Source organism: Nannospalax galili, unplaced genomic scaffold (genome assembly GCF_000622305.1).
Source record: "Nannospalax galili isolate Female #2095 unplaced genomic scaffold, S.galili_v1.0 scaffold441, whole genome shotgun sequence".
Lineage (NCBI taxonomy): Eukaryota > Metazoa > Chordata > Mammalia > Rodentia > Spalacidae > Nannospalax > Nannospalax galili.
Window position 1 is genome coordinate 9161283 of NW_008348089.1, and position 18180 is coordinate 9179462.

General features: G+C 38.6%; 1 protein-coding gene across 1 annotated transcript in view; it reads left to right on the forward strand.

Moving 5' to 3' along the window:
- Positions 1-17029, forward strand: part of Herc6 (HECT and RLD domain containing E3 ubiquitin protein ligase family member 6) — a 68930-nt gene extending 51901 nt beyond the window's left edge. The window contains 8 exon segments of the mRNA XM_029569086.1: positions 1924-2058; positions 4826-4969; positions 8194-8360; positions 9647-9710; positions 10358-10428; positions 15395-15578; positions 15665-15767; positions 16051-17029. Coding sequence (XP_029424946.1) covers positions 1924-2058; positions 4826-4969; positions 8194-8360; positions 9647-9710; positions 10358-10428; positions 15395-15578; positions 15665-15767; positions 16051-16259 — 1077 coding nt within the window. The 3' untranslated portion in view covers positions 16260-17029.
- The last annotated feature ends 1151 nt before the right edge of the window (positions 17030-18180 follow it).

Consider the following 18180-nt stretch of genomic DNA (forward strand, 5'->3'; position numbering starts at 1 on the left):
AATTGGAATTCTCATGGGTGGACTTGGAGAGCAAACTTTACAATTCTGTTCTTGAGAGATTTGATATACAAAGCCCAAACTAAGTTACCACTTCAAATGCATTAATGTAGAAAGGGAAAATCTATATAGAGAGAATGGAGTGGAGGGGTGGAAAATAAAATAAGATGGAGGTTCTCAGTCTAACTCTCCACTAGGTGAGAAAGATTATAGACACGTCTGCCTGCTAATAAATAAATAATCGGTGGCCACTGTGTGTCACTCAGAGCCATGGACCATGTGGCTTAGCAGCTAGTGTTGCTGAAGTATCCCAGAGCTACGGACTCTAGGACACAGAAGATGACCCAGTACCATAAAGGATCAGAAAAAAGAAAGGCTTAAGGAAAAACGGAATAATATGGTAGAATTGTATAAATGCCTCAGTACATGGTGGCAGCAGAGATCTGGAGCACACATTTCTCAGCCCAGAGTTACATGTACCCTTCCCATGAGATGAAAGAAAGCTACAGGCAAACGTACCTTGCCTGGAAACCTGTTATCCATGGGTCAAGCTGTCACTGTTATAGGAATGCCTCAAGAGCATTGTCCAGGATTTACTGCCCCTGTGATATATCAGAAACCCCAGAGATGTGTTGAGGGCTAAATCAAGGATACAAAGACCATCACTAAATTCTAATCCAAAGGAGTTAGCAGAAACAAGACCACGGTTTATAGCCGGTGAAAGAGTGTTGAGAATTCAGAGAAGCTCAAGAGAGTATCACTTGGAATGGCCAGAACAATACTTAGTAAAAATGAGACTCCCTGGGGCACATTTTTAGAGAATCCCAAAGCAGATCATACCTCTTCTCTCACCTTCCCATGTCGGACATGATCCTTCAGCCCCTTCATTTCCCTTCTATTTCTAAGGTTTTGGTACTAACACAGGGCTTCTGAAGACTGATGGGAGAAGACTGTCTCAGCATGTTTGTACCAGCATTGACTCTACTGATCACGCTTACTACAATAAGGGGGTCTTAGGTGTTGTAAATTGCTTAACTGTTCATCTCGAGTGATTAATTTTTGTACATGATTAGCTGATGTCACAGTTCATTTGCTCTTATAATAGCTCAGTCTTCCACAGTGAAGATTCAACATCCTTTTTCTTAAGTAATAATAAGTGTATAGAGCAGCATCATCAGGATGCACAAGGTGTGTTTTGTTAGAAGTACTAAACAAAAATCAAGCTTGATGGTTCATGCCTGTAACTCCAGCACTTAAGAGGTTGACAGAGGGGGGTTGTGAATTCAAGGTCAGTTTGGCTGTATATGAGACCCTTTTCAAAAGTAAAACCAAAGGAGCAAACAAAAACAACAACAACAAAAAAAACCTGTAAAAGAATTCCTGGGATTCTTTTTTTTTTAAAGGCAGGGTCTTATGTAGCCCAGGCTGGTCTTGAAGTTGGTAGATAACCAAGAATGGTCTTGATTCTCTTTTAAACATTTTTTGTGTCATTTATTTAGTGTGTGTGTGTGTGTGTGTGTGTGTGTGTGTGTGTGTGTTATGAGTACCCGTGTTTGCATGTGTGAGGATGGATATATGCAATACATTTTTTGTGTCATTTATTTAGTGTGTGTGTGTGTGTGTGTGTGTGTGTGTGTGTGTGTGTGTGTGTGCATCTGTGGCATTGTGCATGTGGAGATCAGAGGACAACTTGTAGGAATCTGTTCTCTCCCTTCATCATCTGGTTTCCAGAGATTGAGCTCAGGTTATGAGGCTTGGTGGCAAGCACCTTTGCCTGTTGACATGTCTGCAGCCCCAGGCCTTGAGGTTCTCCTGCCTCCACTTCCTGAGTGCAGGCATTATAGCGTGTCCCACCACTCCCATGTTGATTTCTGAGATTCTTAGATCAAAAGGAGAAACCAACTAAAACTTTTCTTTTTCCAAAAGCAAGAAGCCATAGTGTGTGAAGGAAACAGTAAATCGAATGTATTTGCACTGAGAGTCCAACGAAGTCACCTGGTTGAAGACGCCATGTGTCAGCTGAGTCAAGCTGAAGTCTCTGACCTGAGGAAACTATTAGTGGTACAGTAAAATGTCTCAGCGAACATTTTTTGATACTGTGGGAGGAAACATTCATATAATGTAACAGAGTCTCTCTTTTAAAAGCTGCATTGCAGTTGTGGTGGTTTCCAGAAGTTCCCCTGTACCCTTGGAGTATGGAATATCAAATTACATATTAAGTTGCAGATTAATCCATTTATTGATGACAACACAAATAAAGTATAATGAATTTTCCCAGTGATTAATGACATAAAGTAACAATCTATTTTACAAATCTACTGATCCAGGCTGAACTTCTGGGTGTCTTTTTTTTTTTTTTTAAAGGGTTATGTGTGTGAGTGCATGTGGGGTGTGTGTGTGTGTGTGTGTGTGTGTGTGTGTGTGTATGTGTGTGAATAGAACTGGGATTTCCACATGTTAGGCAAGGGCTTTCTACCTATGAGCTGTATCACCAGTCCACGGATTTTTGTCAGTTTGTTTACATGGAAGTTGCATAGGGTTGGCTGAGCCATACGAGTCCTGGCTGAGGACATTGGACCATGCTTTGTATATCTTTCCTCCTCTTCTTGGGACTAGGGAGCATGTTCCCATAGCACAGCTGGGCATGAAAGTTAGCAATCATTAAATAAATATTGCTTAAACCAAAGATATCTCATGGTTGAACTCAAGTCAAAGGCTGGGAAAATATACTAATTTCTTTAGTGGAAAAAAAAAACACACAAAATCACATGCAAAAGGTTTTTATTAAGGAGAGAAGGATCGAGACTCTTCATTCAATCAACAAGGAGCAGGTAAAACAGGCCTTTCCCATAGTTTGGGTCCGGACCCTCTACAATGTAGGTTTCAGATCCAGCACCTCTACATTTAATGCCTGTGAGGTGTTTATAATGTGGTACCTCAGATCATTTGTATACAGAATAGAATATTGACTAATTCTGTGGTTAAGAGCTGTAGTCTGTCCAGAAGGAAGTGAATTTCTAATATATTAGCTGAAAGGGGAAATGGTAAGCTCTCCAACAGGAAACCAGGTCCTAGAGGGTAGGACTCAGAAAAAAAAAAAAGGATATTTCCCAGAATAGGACTCCAATAGAAAACAAAGAAATGATTACATAAATAAATAAATAACAAATTATTTATTTAGAGATAATAAATAGATTCTAATAAATAGATTTTGAGGGCTGGAGAGATGGTTCAGTGATTAAGAACACTTGCTGTTCTTCCAAAGGACCCAGGTTCAATTCCCAGCACCCACATGACAACTAACAACTGTCCATAGCTCCAGTTCCAGGAGATCTGACGCCCTCTTCTGGCCTCTGTGGGGCCTTGCATGCATGTGGTGCACTTACATGCAGGCAAAGTACTAACATATAAAATAAAAATAATTAAACTTTTTTTTTTTTTGTCTTTTTGAAGAAGGGTCTCCCTGTAGCCCCAGCTGTCCTGGAACTCACTATGTAGACCAGGCTGGCCTTGAACTCACAGAGATCCGCCTGCCTCTGCCTCCCAAGTGCTGGGACTACAGGCATGCACCACCAGGCCTGGCTTATAAAATTTTTTTAATTAAAAAATAAACCAAACTTTTGAAATTTTAAGACTCCCTTTGTATCTATTTTTCTTATATTTCATCTGGGAGGAAATCAGCAGAAACTTATCTCCCCTATCGAAATGACGTTCTTCAAAAAGTAAGAAATTGTCTTCAAAAGATACACTATAGATTGAGCATGACAAAATTGCCAGAGGTCATTATGAGTCCTGACTGGGTTGCAGGCAGAATTGATAGTCTATAAACAGAAATAAGGAAGTTAGAAGTAAGCTTAATTTGTGACTGTGTTCAAGGCTACCCCTGGGCATGATGATAGCCTGTGGCCAATGAGTTTGATCAAAGATCAGCAGACAAGCTGTATCCGCCTAGAAAGAGAACAAATAGTAAAGAAATGAAGCTTGTATTAGAAATACAATAGGATTACAATTTAGAAAGTCTGGTTTATGAAATGAAATAGTTTCTTTGTTTTCTCTTGGAGTTTCATGCTGAGAAATATTCCTCTGTTGTGTTTACATTAAAAAAAATATCTGGGAGTGGTAGAGCTCTTGCCTAGCATGCATGAAGGATCCAAATTCAATCCCCAGCACCAATAATTGAATGATTGAGTGAGTGAATGAATGAATAATAAATAAATAAAGTGAAATTGGGCAGAAAAAGAAGTAGAAAAGTTGTTAGAGTTGGCGGGGTAAAAATCAAAACAGTATTCAGCCGTGAGGTCCAAAGGCAGGAAGAATTTTTTTTAAGGGGGCTGGTTAATATAGATGTTTTTACCTGAATCCTATGTGAGATCAGCTTAGAGTTTAAGGTCTTTAGGCCATGATGACTGGAAGCAATGATGAGTACAGAGACTAGAGAAACCAACTGCTGTTCATTGAATGCAAGTTTGCTCAGTCTGAATGACAAGACAGACAACAAGGTGGGATAACTGGAGAATTTAGTGACCCAAGTGTTAGAAACACATCAGAGTTGGGGTCAAGATATTGCTCAGCAGAATCAATGGATGTCAAGTCTTGCCAGAGTCTCCCTCCCCTGGGTGAAGGTGGCAGTCTAAAGGATGCCTGCACTCACTGCCCAACAACTTGAAAATAAACAGACTCATGGCCTTTACTGACTGGAAGGAAACTGAGGGAGGATAGTATAAGGAGATAAAAGGTTGTGGGGTCTGACAATTCTAGTGAATGCAATCATCCATAAAGATGAACTGTATTTTAAATCCAAGCCTTGGGATATATTTTCTTTCCCTAGGTTAAATTTATTAAAGAAATTCGTCCTGAGAGTGGGGGTGTGAGTTTAGAGTTCTTCCACTGTATATTTGAAGAGATGACACATCCAAAACATGAAATGTTTGTGTAACCTGAAAATGGATCCTACATGTGGTTTCCAGTCAATGTAAGTACCATCTTTCTCATAAAGCATACCATATACTGTAATATGAAAACCATAGATAATGATGGAAAACTGGGACCATACAACTTTGCTACTTATATTTTTAGTAGCACATATGTAGTCCACAGAGCAGCAGCTATGGCATGTTCTAGAAGCATTTAGAAAGCCAGATTTCAGCTGAGTGTGATATTGTATAAATAACACCAGCACTTAATATGCAGGAAAAACTCAAGTGTAAGGACAGCTTGGGTTGTTGCTAGTGAGACCCTGTTTTGGGGGCAGGGTGGTATTTACCCCTAGAGAATTGGAAAGTCTTAACACACACACACACACACACGAAAATCCCCCAAGTGATTCTTGCACACATTAAAATTTAGCATTAAGGAAATGTAACTGGGATACTGAGAAGTGCACATAAAGTGTCTGATTGGGTGTTTTTGATATATGTGCACAACCATGAAACAATAACCGCAGTCAAAACAGTGAGCATGTTCACCGTCACCTAAAGTTTCCCTGAAGCCCTTCCACATATCTCTTCCCACTCCTGGCCCTCTCTTCCTAAGCAAACACTCATCTGTTTCTTGTCACTACAGAGTGGCATCATAGAATGGTCCTATAATCTATGTAATCGGAATCATAATCTAGTCTTTAACATCTGTCTTTTTTCACTCCGTATAATTATGCTGAGGTTTACCGATGTCATGGCATGTGTCCACAGTTTGCTTTTTTTTTTTTAACTGTGGAGTAATATTCTATTGTGAGGATATAAGTACAGTTTGTTTATGTAATCTCTGATGGGTGGATATTTGGGATATATCCTTAATTTTGAGAGTTATAATATGTAATATTTTGGGGCTGGAGAGATGGTTCAGTGGTTAAGAGCACTGACTGCTCTTGCAGAGACTCAGGTTCAATTCCCAGCACCCACATGGAGGCTAACAACTGTCTGCAATCCAGTTCCAGGAGATCCAACGCCCTCTTCTGACCTCCACAGGCATTGCACGACACGGGTGCACCTACTTACATGCAAGCAATACACTCATATACATAAAATAAAAATCAAAAAATTTTTAAAGAATATGGAATGTTTCAAATTAGATGAGAAATTGTTGATAGAATTGTAGAAATAACTACATATTCTGAAAAGTTGATTGATTTCTGTGATGTTTATTTATTTATAGACAGGGTCTTGTAATCTATGGCTCACTAGCTTTGATGTCACAAGCCTCCTGCTTCTGCCTTCCAAGTGCTGGGACTACAGAATTGCAACAGTACGCTCAGCAAAGCCCTCACCCTGAAGCATTTATGCAGTCTTCTAAGTAGAAAACAGAGACCTAATTTTTTTTTCAGTTTGTGTAGTCTTGATGAAATGAGAAAGTCAAATTGAACCAGGGGACATGTTACAAATTACTAGAAAGAAAATTGATTAGGTTTAGAGAGGCACCTTTGCAGATTATTTGTATTGTATTTTTCGCTCATTTCAGAATTCATTCATCCTTACACTTACTCTGAGGAGTAAATGGGGCAACTACATTGAGGAACACCATGTGAGTTACCCAACTTCACGCCAATAGCAAGGATGGCACAGGAGTAGAAACCTTAGAATTTCAAATTGGTGACTCTTCCTCCCCTGAGCTGCACCTATAGCCTGGGAAGGTTTTTTCTCTCACCAGAACAAGGGGCAGAACAGAAAAGTGAAGGCCACTGTATTACTATGTTTCTGTTGTTACTAACGTGAATATCCTGGGTGTTTTATAAAGAGTAAGCTTACTTAGCTCATAATTCTAGAAGTCCACGGGTATGGTGCCAATGTCTGTTTATCTCTTATGAGGACTTCCTGGCACAAGGCATTGAGACAGGAACTTGTGCAAGTGAAGAGATTACATAGTAGGACAGATGCCAGAATGAGACTGGAGCCCCATGAGGTTGTGCTGCATTGGTGAAGGGGTGAAGGGGGCCACCATTCATGAAACACTCATCTGGCACAGCACTGCTAAATGGGACTGTAGGTACACTACACCCTTCCATGTTGCTTTTATCCATGAATTGGAAAGTAACTACTATAAATTCCTCATGAAAACTTTGTAACTCCATCAGAGCATATGTTTTTACATTTCAGATGTGCTGTCAGTTACCAAAGTATTTATTTGCATAATATTCTGTATTTTTAACTTATATTGAAAATTACGCAAGAAGCAGGGCATGGTGGCTCATGGCTTTACTCTTAGTACTTGGTAGAGGATCTGGAGTTCAAGGGTATCCTCAACAATACAGTGAGTTAGAGATCAGCCTTCATGTCTCAAACAAACAAGCAAAAAGAAAGAAAGAAAATTATTGAAGAATTTTACATTATATTATCTATAAAAGAGTCTCAAATTTTTATTCTTCTGGAACCCAGTTTCTAACTTGTGATGCTAATTAGAAAAGGGAACTAATGGAACCTCTATACCTATGGCTCATGGAACACAGTGGAACGGGGGTAGAGAGAATACTGTTGCATCTCTCAACTCTCGTCAATGAAGCTTCCTCGTGCAATAGAGGGAGATGAACACAGAAAGTCACAGTTGTCCAAAATCTAGAGAATACGAGATTGCAGAGTACATGTCTCTGAATAAGACTCCTATATTAAACCTTACCCACCCAGGGCTCAGGGAACTTTGCAGAAGAGAAGGAAGAAAGATTGTAAGAGCCAGGGGTGATGCATGACCACAAGGAAGCAGAGTCTTCCAGGCTTCTGGGAAGTTGCTCATATAAACTTACAGCAATGGTGGCAGCATGCACAAGACCCATGCAAACTCAAACCAGACAAAAATCCAGCATAGAACTGGGAAAATGAGCAAGAAGTCCCAACCTTAGCTCAGGAACTGTTGACAGCTGATCACTGCTGGGTGAGGGAGATTGGTTTTCTTTAAGGGAGTGATGCTACATAGGCTGACCAGGCTCCAGTGGATGAACTCATACCACAGGACATCTGGGGACACAAACTTGACTTGATAGGCCTTGGCATATATGACAGAATGCATGAAATCTGGTCGGAGGGGTACTTTGGAGAGCTGCAGATAGGGAAGGGGGTCTAAATATGATTAAGTAGTATAGTATGAAATGCATAAAAATACATATTGAAAAAAGAAAAAGAAACTAAATTTTTTTTCATTACTAGTCTAATTGTGCCTTTGTGTAACTGACTAAAATACTTTAGAGATTTTTTTTTAAATATTACTTTCCAGCCTAAATTTGAGAAGAAGAGATATTTCCTCTTTGGAATATTGTGTGGACTTTCTCTAGTCAACCTAAATGCTGCCAACCTTCCCTTCCCACTGGGTCTGTACAAGAAACTTCTGGACCAAAAGCCATCTTTAGAAGATTTAAAAGAACTCAGTTTTCTTTGGGGGGAGTAAGTACATATATATGATTCTTAAGGATAGCATTAAATCTCAATTGTTCAGATGCAAATAGTATCACACACTGAGAGACACAGGGAAGGTCTTCAATTTTAAGATTATGTGCCCTTTAGATGAGCTTCAGCTGGCATGCCTTATAACAGAGCAAGCCTTAAAAAATAAGGAAAAGCCAAATGTTCCTCTGAATGTTGGCTAATTAAAAAAAAACACACTTGGGACTGCTCTTTTGATTTTAAAAAGGTGGAAACAGTTACGCTTGGGAGTCCACAATATGTACATGTGTCATCCTTCATATGCTGTCAATAGTTACAGTGCTACAAGTATATGTACATATAAAAAGATGAAAACATGGGGCTGGAGAGATGGCTCACTGGTTAAGAACACTGGCTGTTCTTGCAGGAGACCCGAGTTCGAATCCCAGCACCCACATGGCAGCTAACAGCCATTTGTAACTCCAGTTCCAGGGGATCTGACGCCCTCTTCTGTCCTCTGCAGGCACTGCACAACATGGGTGTTCTTACACACATGCAGGCATAACACTCATACACATAAAATAAATTTAAAAAAATTAAAGATGAAAACATGCTTGGCTTCAATAGTAATTGAGTGAATGAAAATGAAACACTATTTTTTCTGCTTACAGATTGACAACAAAATTTTCCTTAAAGTGTTGATGATAAATTGAAAGAAATAATTCTCTTTTCACAGACTGTTAGTGGTAGAATAAATTGACCAGATTTATATTAGCACAGAGTTTCTTAACATTGGATTTATTAACATTTTGGGCTTTAAAAAATGTTCTGAGGATCCAACCCAGGGCCTCCTGCATCCTAAACAAAAGCTTCTACCACTGAGCCATAGTCCTAGGCATCTAGGTATTTTATTCTTTCTGTAGGGTAGAGGGCTAGCTTGGGCATTGTGAAATGGTTGGTAATGTTTGAGGTCACTACTCATTAGATGATAGTAGCAACCCTCCATTAATTGTGACAACTGAAGATATCGCCAGACTTTGCCAAATGTCCTAGGAGGTAGATACCTTCTTGCTTGAGAGCCACTGGTACAAAAGAAAATTTTTACACAGCATTGTCAGTGAGGTGGCAGTAGGCTGACAAATCAAACTTTAAATAGAAATCAGGATGATGAGTGGGAAGGAGCAGGAGAGGAAATGTCTATATTGTTTAATTTTTTCCCAGTGAACAATTGTTCCTTTTGAAATTTTATGATTAATAATTTAAATATACATATACAAATTAAATATATTAAATTAAATTTTCAATAGGAATTTGCAAGAAATTCTAAATTATGAAGATGGTGACTTTGAAGATCTTCATATGCATTTTTCTGTGAGTAGTAGTCAAAGCTAGATTATAGGTTAGCTTTAATCTGTTTTTTGGAGGGTGCTTGGGATTGAACCCGGGGCCTGGTGCATGCTAAGAAACTACTGTACAACTGAGACATAACCCCAGCCCTAATCTATTATTATTTTAAAAAACAACTTTCTTATAGAATCCTTAATATGGAATATCTCTATTTTTTGAAAAATAACTTACTTCTGTGCTGCAAGATTGTCCTTCAACTTGGTCTTCATTTGTATACCTTGTGTCTACAGACTCTTAAATAAAGATGTAGCAATTATTCATTTAATGCAAATAATGTAATCAACTAAACAGAACAATATATGTTTGAAATATACTTACAACATGTATTAAAGTAGGTTTTAAAAAAATTAGATGTATTTAAAAGTCTGAAGTTGAGTGTGGTAGTGCATCCAAGGAGCTGGGAAGTAGGTGTACAAGCAATGCAATTTTGAGGCCAGCTTGGGGTGCATAGCTAGACCCCATTTCACAAACAAATAAAAGACTGAGCTACATAAATGATTTACATAAATGATTTTTTTATCCCCAGTCATTTAAATTCCATAGGAAAAATGTACTGTCAATAATGATAGACTTACTTTCATGTTTACTACCTAATTACATTTTGGTTACAGATATACTGGGATCAAAAAGACATTAATTTAATTCCAAATGGGATCTCTGTACCTGTGGACCAAACCAACAAGTAAGTTTTAAGACCTAAAATATCTGCTTTGAATAGACGTAAGATATTTATATCAGTACAATTTAAAAATATATTTTAGCTTCTCGGATGTTCATTTTAATTACTTGCTTTTTCAGAATGTTAAAAATGTTATAAAGCAAGAGAAAAGCTGGGATTAAATAGTTCTATCATTTAACAAAGTTTTGAGTCCCTTTTCTATACCATGGTGTATTTCAGAGAGTGGAGGCAGAGCAGTGGACAAGACAAAATATAAAACTGAAACCCTAATGGGCAGAAAGCCAATACCTAAGTAAACTATTACATAACATGACAGATAAGAATGAGCAATCTTGGGGACTGGAGAGATGGCTCAGTGGTTAAGAGTATGTCCGCTCTTGCAGAGAACCTGGTTTCTGTTCCCAGAATCCACATGGTGGCTAACAACCATCTTTAACTCCAGTTCCAGGGGATCTGATGCCTGTTTCTGTCCTCTGCAGGCACTGCACGACATGTGGTGCACTTACATACTTGCAGGCAAAACACATACTTATAAAATAAAAATAAATAAATAAAATTTTTTTTGAAGAATGAGCATTTTGAAAAAAAATTAAAGCCAACGAAAAGACTAAGAAGATAGAGTCAGATGATACCAGCTTTTAAGAGCTGATGACTAAGTTTCACCTATGTTGATAGTTTATTATTTAAAGCATCTGTGGCTTGGAGTCAGCACTGCAAGAATATTTATGCCACAAAAACTGACAAATGTTACAAATGAGGTTTCTCTTTGTAACTTCTCCATTTTCCTCTCCCTCCCTTCTCCCCCATCTTTCCTTCTCTCTCTGTCTCCCTCCATCGTCCTCTCCTTCTCGCTCAGAGAACTGGATGTTATACATTTACCTGTCTACCACTGGTTATGAGGACAGAGGGAAACTGGTTTAGATAGGCTAGTTTACTAAGGCTGTTGAGAGAGAGAGAGAGAGAGAGAGAGAGAGAGAGAGAGAGAGAGAGAGAGAAATGCCTCTGGTGAAATGCCTCTAGTAACAACCCCAATGCCTCTAGTCTACTTTTCATTGCCATAATGAAATATCAAACACTGGGTAACTTTATTTAAAAAAGAGGTTTATTTATTTATTTCACAGTTCTGGAGATTCAAAAGGCACATCTGGGGATGGCCTTTGTCTACACAAAAGCACAACCCTGACCTCAAAAGGGATAAGAGGTAGTTAGCCAAATATCAATGACAATGGCCAGGGAACACAGATTTAGGTTACCCCAAATTCCAAGTTCCAACATGGAAGAAGTTTCATGAAGTTTTTTTTTAATAAATTATTATTCTTATTTTATGTATATGAGTGTATTGCCTGCATGTATGTAAGTGCATCTGTACTATGCAATGCCTACAGAGGTCAAAAGGAGGTGTCAGATCCTCTAGAACTGGAGTTACAGACAGTTGTTAGCCGTCATGAAGGTGCTGGGAATCAAACCCAGGTCCTCTGCAAGAGCAGCCAGTGCTTCTAACCTTTGAACCATCTCTCCAGCCCCTTGAAGTTTTTATACTGACAGAATAGGGAAAAGTCATATCAAAACACTCTTCAAATATGTTGGTGGAAACATTAAGTAGGTGGTCACAGCACAAGAGAAATCTCAGATATAGGCCTCAGATGCTATCTGATGACACTCAACCTTTTGGTTGGTGGGACCTAGGCCTTTGTTAATACATTCCAAAATGTTCTTTTTGTTAACTTTAAAAAAATTATTGAGAATTTCATACATGCATATAAGGTGTTTTGATCAAATCTCTGCCCATTCCTTTCCCTCCAACGTCTCCCATATCTGCCCCATCACTTTTTTTCAACAACTTCATGTACTCTTTTTTTTTTTTTTTAATTTTATAGGGCTTTTTGCTACTCTAACATTCCCCCCTCTGAAGAGGTAACCCCAAAGTCTTTTAGAGATTAGATAAAAGCTCCCAAATACCTTTGTCATTTTTGGCCTTTGGAACAGAGTATGTTGCTAAGAGGTCCAAGGACATTTTGACTTTTAGCCAAGAAACTGGCTACTTTTCTTTGAGGTCTTTTTACCCTAACTGCCTAGCCAGTTCCTACCTCCTATTCTTATGACATTGTCCTCTGAAGAGGTTACCCGATAGGAAATCGGGACACAGACCACTCTGGATTCTTCCATGCTGAACAGGGACACGGTAAGGCAATTGGGGTACCCCTTCAGTGGGTCTATCTAAAAGACTCCCAAATTGCATAACTCTTATCTCTAGGGGAAAAAGAAACTCCTTGACCGGTGAATAGGAGATGTGAAGGAGAAGTAAAAGCAAGAGTAGTTAGCATTACAAGGTCTAGATAGTGAACCAGAAAAAAGTCAGAACAAGGCAAGTTTCAAATGTTCATATCAGAGTCCACTGGAATTTCTTAATGAGAGCTTCCAAAAGCATCCCTCTATTGGGTTCCTCCTCATTTTCCTTTTGTCTGCCAAGGCTGGACTCGAGAGTGATGGATCCAGGATTTGTTTTCAGGCACTTTGATAGTTGTTGAAGTGGCTAGAATCAGTGTCAGTTCCCTCTCTAGATACGGGGGGAAAACAAATTTAGCCATCGTTTTAGAACAATAGCTGGTTGCCTCCCTTAGCTACAGGTAGGCACTACAGTATTGCAGACCAAGATTTGAAGTCTTACATCTGAGCAGCACTTTCTGCTTAGAAAAAAAATCATCAATGAGAAATAATTGTTTGAATAACATTTTATATGGATTTAAGCCTAATGTCTGGGAAGTGGAATCCCTTGAACTCTTAGAGAAATATTCTGATCACTTTAATCTTTGGTTATACTTTCCTTTTGGGTGTTTAAGGCCATACAGATGGCTCAAATAAACCAATTTATTTCTACTCTGAAGGTCATTTGAGGACCTGTTCCTCAGGGGTCACATGGGCTTTGGAGGAGCTCCTGGATCCTTTCTTTCACCAGTTCCATCTATGAGACAATAAATCAAAGGTCCTGCTCAACCATGGCTGGCTTCACAGCTTTTGCCCAAGCTTTATCTACATAGCACACGTTATTAAAAGTACCAGACTGGTGGAACTAACCTTTTTGGATGTTTAATAGCCATACTTTGAGGGCTATACCAATCTGGTCAGAGGGACTTAAAGGACAGTTTTTAGCTCCTTGCCCTCCAAGGTCAACTAAGTTCCAAGGGACTATGGAGCATCTCTCGAAATGTCCTGTAACTGTGGTGAGTCACAGTTGTGAGTCACAGTTGTTCAGGGAGGCCATGGAAACCTTGCCAGATGGACATGAACCAGTGTCCAGTCTACAAAGAGGAGAGTCAACACAGAGGAAACATTTCCTCCAAAATGTTCTTTTAAAATATTTATTATTTATTATTTTAATTTTATGTGTATGAGTGTATTGTCTGCATGTGTCATGCAACACCAGTGGAGGTCAGAGGAGGGCATTGGATCCCTTGAACTGGAGTTATAAGTGGTTGTTAGCAGCCATTTGGGTGTTGGAAATCAAACCTAGGTCTTCTGTAAGAGATAACCACTGAGCCATTTCTCTGGCCCCTAAAACTTTTATAAAAGTCTGTTAGCCACAGGATGTAATGTCAGACACAGGTGGGCAAGGAGTGGCTATTTAGGAGGCTAAGGATGGCCTGAAATAAATTGGGTTCTGGAGCTGGAACATTCCAGATTCTCCAGTCACTGAAGTGCTAATCAGTTGGTCAACCTTGCAGGAGGTTCAAAGATTTTGCAGGATTTTTCTGGGAGCTTCTTGCTGGCAGCATCCTGACCGTGACAGGGTAACACATGACAAGACCCAAGAAGCATGAATTTTTCTCCTCTTTTCTTTCTCCCTCACCTTACAAGACCACCAAAATTCAATCATGGGGCTCTACTGTGATGATTTTATGTAGCCCTAATCATACTCTAAAGGACCCTCATATACACTATAATCGGATTAAGTTTCTATCCTCTTAATACCTAACAATGGGAGTTAATAGATTTTAACACATAAAGCCTTGTGTGTTGGGGGGGGTGTCAGCACAGCCAAACCAAATACACGTGGTTATCATTTGCTACCAGGAAATTCATCATATCATGGAAATGCATCCTGTAGTACAGAAATTATTTCCACAGAGTGACATGTGCTGGAAGAGGGAAGAGGGGAGAGGAGGGGCACAGAAGGGCTAACCCTGAGAATATCACTTTCATACGGAAATTTGATGACTGGTAGAAGTTGCTAAGAGGACACACTTCTACGTTGCAGAGTTATCTACAAACAAGAGACAACTAGGTCAGAATGGCAGAGAGGAGTATGGAAAGGAAGCCCATGAGTCTGGCAAGTGTCAGAAGCTGGGAACGAGTCTTCACGGCAGTGTGAAGCCTTTGAAAGATTTTTAGCAAGAATGACATATAATGGTAGAACTTATGTTTTCTCCCTAGTTTCCAGTGGTGTGAAAGTATATGACATTCAGTAGACAGCGTGCTCCACAGATTTTGGATTTTGATCATCTTGGGCTAGTAATACATGATCCAACACTCTCTTATGATGCTGGGTGGCAATCATGTGGTGCCAAGGAGAGATGACGTGACAGATACTGTACAGTATACTCTGTTGGCTAAGCTATGATGTTCGGTAGGTTAGGTATATTAAGTTCACCTTTAACTTATGACATTTTCCATTTATGATGGGCTTACTGGGACATGTCACTGTTGTAATTCAAGAGGCATCTATATTCAGATTAGGGTTAAAACATGCTAGTGCCTACAGGGGAAAAATTCACTCAAACTAATGTTTCAGTTCTTCTGCTTACATTCTGTGAGGATCTTTCTTCTAATTGGAAAGGTTTTTATATTCCTATGTTGCACAAACTTCTGTGATACACAGAAAAATTTACTTTTCTTTCTCAATAGAAATAGTGAAGAAAGTAGACAATATTTTAGTCATTGGTAAGATATGTCATTTTTTTCTTCCCTTAAGGAAAGACTATGTTTCTAAGTGTGTTGATTACATTTTCAACATCTCTGTAAAGACGATTTATGAGGAATTTCATAGAGGATTTTACAAGGTGTGTGACAGAGATATAATCAGGAATTTCAGTCCTGAAGAACTAAGGACAGCAATAATTGGAAGCACAAATTATGACTGGAAACAATTTGAAAATGTAAGTTATGACATAAGTGCCCCCAACTTTTCCAAACAGCATCTACATATTCCCCCTAAAATTTTTTTCTGTCTCTTTTTCAAAAGAATTCAAGGTATGAGCAAGGATATTACAAATCACACCCAACTATTCTATTATTTTGGAAGGCTTTCCATGAGTTAACATTGGATGAAAAGAAAAAATTCCTCAGTAAGTACTGTAATTTATATATTTATATATATATGTGTGTGTGTGTGTGTGTGTGTGTGTGTGTGTGATTTGTTTGTTTGAGATGAACTCAGGACACCAGCATTAATGGCATAAACTTACAGAGGATAAAACCCAAATGCCATGACTTTTCTAGACTTTATCTGCCCCTGTGAAGTTCTCTCTGAAAAATGCTCAATAATTTATGAAATGCAATCATTAATTTCTAATTTTTCATTTGAGTTTTGCTAGGTGAAATAACAAAAAAAAATGTATTCCCTTTTAGTGTTTCTTACAGGATGTGATAGGCTACATGTAAAAGGCCTCCGGGATGAAGGAATAGTATTCCGTTGTCCTGAAACATTCACTGAAAATGATCACCCAAGATCACTGACATGTTATAATATTCTAGACTTGCCTAAATATTCTACAATGAGAAAGATGAAGGAAGCTCTTCAAGTGGCCATCAACAACAACAAGGGATTTGTATCATAGGCACCACCCTCCCAGTGTGGGGGATGGGGAGGCTAGGCACTGGGACTTTGATTCTTGGATTTTTCTGTTCTTCCTCAATCTAGGGAAGAACAATCTCTTTAGTACAAAAAGCTGAAGGATTTTGGTTAGAATTAGTTGGATAGTTTTTGAGATAAATAATAGAGTTATAAATCAGTATTTTTGGTGAAACAAAATTATGTGAAACATTTCCTGTATTTATAACCTTGCTATTAGAATGTTTGCTTTGCTGAATGATTTTTCTCAACAATTATTTAATAATATACTAAATATTTGAAATATTCAGTATTATTCCAATAATAAGCATATCTGATATCCGATTTGAAAAAGTAAACCAAAAATATACATTGTTTCAGCATGCTTTTGAAGCTTATAGATGTGTATTTTATATTAAGGAATATCTTTAGAGTTTTGAGTTTAGTAAACTGCTAACTAATTTATTTTTAAAATCTAAATGACTAGGTTAGTAATTCTTTGAATGTTTCAAAGAATTGAACATTGTGTTCCAGGAACAATTCTCAGTGTGGACATTCTTATTTCAGTCAAACACTAAACTCAACAGAAGCTCATAGCCACTTGTTGGAACAATAAGAGAGGCTGAAATGTGTCTTATTATGATGCTGTAGAGTGAATTATTGGAGCATATTGCTATTATGAGAAATGGCCAATAGATTCTGTGGAGCAGTTTTATTTAATGTTAAAATTTTAAACTGTGTGATGCTACATTAAAATGATTTCATACATGCGTATAATTTGTTATAATTGTGAAATATATGTTGCTGTGATGTTAACTTGATTAAGTTACTTTCCCATAAAGATGTTATATCACACCTTATCAGGCTCCATATGTGACCTGTTTATTGGACTCCAAAATACCAAAGAATTTAGTAGATACTTTGAAAGCTTGGGCTGGGCAGGCTACACTCTGTCAGCCACTTTTCCAAAGACTGAGAGCTCATGCTCTCGGGGTCCTACATTTAATTTAGCCTGTGAGCCAAGCCCTCAAAGCTTTGCCCTGCAACACCGGCACTGCTATTAGGAGTCCTCGGTCATCACTACTCTGTTAAGTCAAGTCAGCTTTTCTGGAGAACTTTTCTATAAAGAGGCATCTGAAACCTTAGTGAGATTTTTACTTTCTACAGAGGTTGACTTCCATCCCAACTGATCATAAACTTCAGTAACTGAATTCTAAGGAAACTGGAAATCATCTACTCTGTGTTTAATGAACCTCCTCAATCCAAGTGTGTTCCCTGTGAGATTTGTTCTTGCTACTCTTCCCCTCCAAAAGAAAAGAAAAATATTTGTGTGATTTGTGAAATAATACTTTGATCATCTCCTTTTTTGTTGTTGTTTTTGTTTGTTGAGACAGGGTCTCCCTAAATCCCAGCTGGCCTGAAATTCACTATGTAGCTCAGGCTGGCCTTGATCTCCAAGATCCTCCTGCCTCTGCCTCCCAAGTCATGTACCACCACACCAGCATCATCTCCTTATATTAACCAAATGAAATAAATTATCAGCCAAATATGAATGCCTGCTGCTGTCCCAACCATTACCAGAAGCCTGTTTTAGTGATATTTTGAGAAATCAAAGACTATGGGGACTAGTCCATGCTGAGGTGCTGATGTAAAAAAGGTAGATACCACTGGACAGACAGAGGGAGAACTTGTCAAGGATGCTAGACTGTGAGGTGGCCAACAGAAATGAAAGCCCCCAGAGAATTCTCAGGGTTATTTTGGACCCATGGTTTCCATTTTAATGGGTGGAATGAAAGTCCAAATATAATCTATCTAGTTTAGGGATCTCAGATATTTGGCTTTTGGAGGGTTGTCTTTTATCTCCATCATGACTTTTTCTAATGGGAAGGATGAATTGTTCTGAAAACTTAAGGAAGGAATAGGACCAA